The sequence below is a fragment of the Micrasema longulum genome, unplaced genomic scaffold, assembly GCF_059751315.1.
Source record: "Micrasema longulum isolate JH-2025_06_02 unplaced genomic scaffold, ASM5975131v1 h1tg001496l, whole genome shotgun sequence".
NCBI classification, from domain to species: Eukaryota; Metazoa; Arthropoda; class Insecta; order Trichoptera; family Brachycentridae; genus Micrasema; species Micrasema longulum.
Window position 1 is genome coordinate 88,845 of NW_028278680.1, and position 7,380 is coordinate 96,224.

The following is a 7,380-nucleotide window of genomic DNA, read 5'->3' on the forward strand; positions in this document are numbered from 1 at the left end:
ACTGCGTCTCAAAACTATGCATTTTTTTCAATAAAACTATTGTAGGATATACAGGCTATCAAAAAAGTAGTAGAACAGTATGGTATTAATAAAAATACCGGATAAAATGGCACCTTCTTTAGTCTATGACATTCATTTTCAAATCAATCCACCCGCTCGTTGTACTAATTTGTTTGTAAAAATCTAAATTTTGTTCTATTATAATATATGTATTTCAAAAATATATATGAAATTTGTTATAAACAATGTATTAACTGTTGAATACTTTTTATAAAAAAGTCCATGTTAAATTTTGTTCCGCAAACTGTCTTTTATTTTAATGAAACTATCCAAATACTGACAATGGTGGTGATTTTATTACTTGAATCTATTCCTAAATTCAACCAATAATGAAAAAATACTTACATTTATCGTTATCTTTCTGAAAATAACACTTTAATTTCACAAAATCGAAAAACACTAAACATTAAAACCGTGATCCATTGAATACGGTTTTTGATACTGTTATGACGCCAACAATGTTCTTTGATGACTGGTATTAATTAGTTTATCAAAAAGTAGTATGAAAAATCCGTTTTAGGGCCCTAAAGTCCACAACAAGAAAAATAAGGCAAATTCCGCTTGAAGATTTCTTTAGCACAGTAAGGGAAGGGTTAATGATAAATGTCTGGAACATGCATGGTTTTGATTGAATTAAGAAAAAAGTTTGGAAATGTAATGTTTTCATAACTGTTGTTTTGCAGACACACTTGGCCCTCTATTGCTTCGCTAATGGTCAAGTTAGCAGCGCTCTGAAGTTACTGTACCGTGCACGGTACCTTGCTCTCCTTGTATGTGGAGAGAACCACCCAGAAATTGCCTTATTAGATGTAAGTACCTTTTACCAAAATGTATTATGGGATGGGTAAACATTGAATCCTCTTTTTTTAAAATAGTACAGAAATACCTTGCGATAGCAGGTGTGCTGTAAATCACGTGGACTTAGAGAAATTACATTCAGGTCAGCCCCACTGTATAGTACTACCCACTAGCAGATATGCACCAGATGCCAGTTGGATGGTACGTTGATACAGCCAAACCGATACAATTTTAATGTAAATTAATTGTTCGACATGGGTTGGGCTCAGTAGGGTGTTCATATAGAAAAGAAAGTACTTTGCATTATGTTTTCTATAAAATTAATACACTATAATATTATATTACCTGTATATAGCTTGAAAATGAGATTTGATATTTCACACCTGCCACCGCAAACGAAGGCATTTTGGGTCTCAATTTATTATCGATGGAGGACGTTTGTGTGAGCCAATGACGGTCCTTTACACTAGTTTTTCATCTTAATTTTAATATTTATCCAACTTGATAATCTCCCTAGGGCAGTGGTGGTAACTTAAAACACGCGTTTTAGAGGCGACACGCCAAGACATTTCAGTTGATACGCTTTGTTTACAGACGATCATCGCCTAAGAACGAGAGATTACTAGACATACTTCATTTTTCTTTCATTTACTACAGCACCCGAATCTAGCCAGGTTTTTTCAAAATTTTGATACACCGAGCTAAAAATGTTACCCATCACTGCCCTAGGGGGTTGAAACCATTACTCGTTTACGAGGATTTTCTATTATCCAAACTACCCTTAGATTCACAAAAGTACCGATAATACTGAGGAAATGTAACAATGTCGTCACTTTGTTGGATTATAAAATGCGAGAATATTTGTAGAGCAACATTTCCCTGATCCTGCACGCGGTGGGCGAGTACGAGCTGTCGCTGCGCTTCCTGGAGCGCGCGGCGGCGCTCACAGCCGCATGCCACGGCGCGCGCTCGCTCAAGGCGGCCGCGGCGCGCCACCTGCTGGCGCGCACGCTCTCCTGTCTCGGCGACTTTCGGGCGGCGCTGCAGCACGAGCGGGAGACATACGCCATCTACAGGCAGCAGCTGGGCGAGGCGCACGACAAGACGCGCGAGAGCTCCGACTGCCTGCGCCACCTCACGCACCAGGCTGTCGTGCTGCAGAAGAAGATGAACGACATTTACTCAGGCCGCGCGGCCGGCGCCCCTCCCATCCACATCCAGCCTCCTTCCATGGGCTCCGTGCTCGATATGCTCAACGTCATCAACGGGATCCTCTTTGTGCAGATCAGGTATGTTTTGAGTTGGAACATTCGCAATAAGAAAGCTCAGTGGTTTTGAAAAAAAATATACTTGTTAAGAGACTATCAAACACTGACACGACATCGTGAGTTTTAGTTGGTGAATGAAGAAAACACATATCTGAACGGTGAAACGTAACTGATGAGAAGCAAAGAAAATATGTGTTTAAATTATGTTTATTGTACGAACCATTGACTTGCAGGCATTCTACAATATCTTTTGACATAATCAGATTGGTTTCTAGGAATGACCAAAAGTTTGTTTTTGTTTCTAACATTTAAATCTAGAACCCCGTTCAATTACAATTCGTGCCTGCTAAACATCGAAAAACATGGTTACCTCGGGAACCGGAAATCTGTCGCCATAACAGCGCTTAATTGATTGGCTTTTGCAAACATGTGGTCGCATAAACCGTGATGTTACGAAGTGGCTCATTTTTATTTTCTTCATATATTTTATAGAAACTTTACGCATTACAATTAAATGCTCTAATTTTTACATGTAAGAAATCATTTTTTATATACAATTTCCCATAGCACTGAACTTCCTCATTGCAAAAATTTGTGCATGTGAGGAATACAATATTATAATTGTACGAATAATAATTGTTAAATATAACCCATACATCTTTATCTTTAAAAGTCCTAAAATATTTTAAATATCAATGATTTCTATTAAAAATGCATAAAATTTCAACCGTTTCATTTTGTATGAAATAAATGTTTGGATTTAACCCAACAGCCAACAAGATATCGAGCACTTCAAAGCGGAGATGGAGAAAAGGCAGTTGAAGGAAAATAATGCAGAGAATGTTCCAGAAGAAGAAAGTACTCCGGCAGCTAGTACAACCAGTAGCTGAATATGAGTATCTCGTGCGAGGGTGAAGAACCTTACGATGTAAGGGAACCAAACCTTTTTTTTCAATAAAGCTCGGATAGTTTAATCGGCCTGTGATTAAATTGACAAACGGTTCATAGTCTCTTGTTATTCCCTCGATCGTTGGGAGCGAGCTCGGTAAACTCTGGCTCTGGAGGGAAAAGTTCAATATCGCCTAATAAGACTGTTTTTATATAGGCCGCTATCATCGTCGCCAGTTATTCACCTTGTTATACCGATTGTTTTTTGGAGTTGTTTGTTAAATTTTGATGTGAATATTTTATACTTGTTTTAAAGCTAATTATAGTTGTTTTATTTTATAATGTAAAATAATATTGTTGAAACAATAATAAAAATAATAAATTTTTACAAGCAGGGATATACAATAAAATGTTTTGGATTTACAAAAAGTTAGCTGACTAAATGTCGGGCTATACAAAGACTATTGTTACTTAAATTGTGAGCGCCGCAACAAATAGTGTACCATTCTTATCTCCACATTGGATATAATAATATGTTTGTATTCGTAAATATGTAATGCATAAGGAGTCATTTAGATTTCAATCTCAATTGTAACCGCAGCGGTACTATTGATTGATCAACATGTATTTTCAATGTTTTGGTAAAATATTTTCTCATTTAGTATAAGATTTACTCGGAGGTTAGAGGGAGCTTTCTTTGGTAAACTTTTCACAAACCAATTGAAGGTATTTATTGACTGCGCTTAACATTTCTAAAGTTATTGAGTATAAATACCGGTATACTAAGCAGCGACTACACAAGTAGATGAATGTTTTGAAAATTTGGCATTATTTATTCTCTATATTATTAATTTTAAATGGCTCCTAAACTATTATTGCTGTTTTATTTCAAAATTATGTAGATTTACTTAAATTCTTTGACAAGCCAATGACTAATTATTCTAAATAATAATTAAAAACAAAGCACAGTTAGTTTGTAGGGTTGAATTAAGTATATCAGATTTCAGCAGTCTTTTTAAAATGTAATAAATATGTATTGTATTACTTCTAAGGCTTGCTCATTCTTTTTCTTAGACATAAACATGTGTAGTAGGTTGGATGGAGACAGCACTATTTTGCAATTGTTCCAAGTACCCATATGCCTTTTAGAAATATGTAATAACTAGAAGAATGGGGTAATAATAGCGTGGGATGATCGAGGCACTACACACATGGGACAGAACTGCAGCCCCACTGTGCGCATAGCGTACATAGTAACAAATCCCCTATCCTAAGTTTAGTTTAGTATCGTTTTCTCTTCTTTATTGTTGAATTTAGTAGTATCTAACAAAACAGTTTGATATTTTGTAGTTTTTTATGAACATGTGTAGAAATCAATTTTCTTATGTATTTTTTTACATACTTGTTTAGCTCAGACCGCAATTGTTTCAACTTGGATTAAGAAATGTCATTTGATTGAAATGTGTGAATTCTGCTGTTTCGTAATCATGTTTTTACTTAATGTAGGACAATAGAAAGGTTTACAGGAACATAACATTTGTTGCTATTCATATTGTGTATGCGGATCATTACATTTAGCATCCAAGAGTACAATGTTGTATTTCTTGACCATATACACAATACAACAATTTCCTTTCATAATATCGCTTAGTGTTATTACACTAATATTTAATTTAGAGCGCCTATTGATGGAGAATTTAACTTTCACTTCTATCTAGTCTTTAAAGTGAATTGATCAAATAATATCATTCATCTAGCGGACATTATATCGAGATAAATATGTGTAAGTATTTTCTAATGCGACTTAAATATATTTGTTTTTGTGACAATTGCATTTTTAGTTTTAAAAATATAAATTTCAATGCAGTCCAGAAGTAGGATTACCTGACTTAAAGGCCATATTAGTTTTTAATTTCAAAAAGAAAAGCAATAATTGAAGATAATTATCATTTTCCATCACATATTATGTAAATGACAAATATTTTTACCCAAAATCATCCCTGAAAAAGATTAACATTGAATCATCACCATTTACTATTTCTTGTTGCTTAATTTTGAAAAGCAATTCACATTTACAGTTCTGACATACTTATGTAGTCGTTTAATGAAATTAAAAAGAATCAAATTGTCGAGAAAATTTGGTTTGTTTTCAATATTTTGAAAGATGCAGTAGTATTGAAACAGCGAAAATATGTTTTGTTACTTTTAACATACCTTTCAACTAGTAAGTAATAATAGTTTGCGTACAAGCTTCAACTTTAATATTAAATTAATGTGTTTACAACTCAGTGATTTTCTTCTGAAAGAGAAATACTGTAAACGGCATTAAAAGTTTGCCAAAACTCCGCTGTGTTCCTATTAGCTGTAGTTTAGTTATAGTCCGTTGAAAAATACTAATGCATCTTCAAAATTGTTCTGCATTTAAGATTTTTTTACTATCTCTAAATGTCTTTGAAAAACTGTATTTTTCCATATATTTTGGGTATTATGAGCATTGTAGTAAGAACATATATATTACTAATATTATTTATTGGGTAATTGAAACTGGTTGACATAAACAACTTCATATTTCAGTGCAAACTAAGTGATTTAAAAATGAATAATATTTAAAATTTAAAAAAAAAATCTAATTTGTCGATTCTTTAAGCAAAAATGTGTTTTTTTTCTCAGTTTCTGTCATTCAATAAAACAAACAGTATTCCGCATATTTAGTTGTGTAAACAGCGAGCTCGTATGTTACGAGAAATGGTCAAACTACTTTGTAATAAAATAAATAGAAGATTTATACTAGTTTTATTTATAAACCTGAGATACATACACACCGAACCTTTGGTTATGGGTAGGTCCCATATTTTTATTTATTTTGAAATTCAGAATGCTTTTAAATTTTGTCAGTAATCCTTCCTATGCTGCCAGTGTTCAAATCACATAACGTCCACAGAAAAACCAAAATTACCATTTACAAAACAATTATATGTACTGTATTGGCATATGGGTGAGGCGCTAACACTAACAGTAAAGATGGCTGAAATGCTGGACACTTTTTAACGAAAAGTACTCAGAAGAATCTGCGGACCAGTGAGAGAGAATAATCAGTGGCGAATTCGATATAACGAAGAACTGTACAATATTTACCAGGCCCCGAGCATCTTGGAACATATGAAGTTGCTTAGATTAAAATGGGCCGGACATGTACAGCGAATGCCTGACTCACATGTCCCTAAAAGATTAATGAGGGGACACCCGGGTGGAAAAAGATTAGAGGGAAGACCTAGGCTGAGATGGGAGGATGAAGTGAGAAAGTTGGTAAATTGGAAGACAGCGGCTGAGGACAGACAGAGTTCGAGGCGAAAGTCACAGGAGGCCAAAGCTGGATATGGGCTGTAGCGCCATCGGAGAGAGAGAGAGAGAGAGAGAGAGAGAGTCCTTCCTATAAGCCCTTTATGGCACAGTTTTTAAAAATATTACAATGATATTTTCGCAGCATATTAATAAGTACATCAGGCTTAAGAAAGAGACTGCCGACTTTAGAGAGCTTCCTCTCTATTGCACACGTCCGGCATCTGTATGAATGACGATGGCGACGTTCTACAAAGCCGATTAGACCGGAGGTCTCTTTCTTAAACCCGATGTCTTTTATTTAATGCCGGCTACTGTATTTAGTTTTCAAGAAAATTTGAAGTTTTAGTGATCTCAAAAGTAACCACCGTGTGCAGATAAATTTTTTCAACAAAAAGAACATTTCCTTGAATTATTGTTACAAATGTTATTGAACAATAAAAATTATAAACCAATAATAATAATAAAATAAGTTTGAAAATAAACAAATTAAAATAACAATATACCCAAGAATGCCAATTTCCATCTCTGCAGTGCACACAGTGATTGATTTATCGTTAACTTCGTGTTTTTATAAGTTATCGAGTAAACACAGCAAATTCATCCAAATCGGTTAGTTTTTAGATCGCTTTCCGTTTATATAGTAAAATGAGCAATAAGGACCAAATTCACTACAACATTGTATGAGATGTAGCCCTGATTTGATCTCAAAAGTGATCACTTTTATACCATTTGCGAATAAAATAGTAAATTATTCTGCATAAATTTTATTATTTATAATAAATTATATGTATGTATTTACTTATGAAAATTTAGGTGACTTCTCAATTTAGTCTGTATAATTCAACCTCATTTTGTTTATTTATCCTTGATGATGCATAGGGAACTGAATGCAGTACCAATGGGTACATTCATTTCAGCATTTTGTATGGGAAAAACTTTGAAATACTGTATTGAAAAAACACCTTTTGAATTTAATGTCAACTCACCAGGAATTAAACCTATAATCACTCAAGAGGGGACATCC

General features: G+C 34.2%; 1 protein-coding gene across 2 annotated transcripts in view; it reads left to right on the top strand.

Moving 5' to 3' along the window:
- clu (clustered mitochondria protein homolog) overlaps nt 1-5,797 on the top strand; it is a 72,406-nt gene extending 66,609 nt beyond the window's left edge. For both annotated transcript variants that reach the window (XM_088236068.1, XM_088236069.1), the window contains exons 21-23: nt 744-869; nt 1,726-2,147; nt 2,899-5,797. In XM_088236068.1, the coding sequence (XP_088092194.1) occupies nt 744-869; nt 1,726-2,147; nt 2,899-3,016 (666 nt within the window). In that variant the 3' untranslated portion in view covers nt 3,017-5,797. The remainder of the gene's footprint in view (nt 1-743; nt 870-1,725; nt 2,148-2,898) is intronic.
- Nucleotides 5,798-7,380: the final 1,583 nt, after the last annotated feature.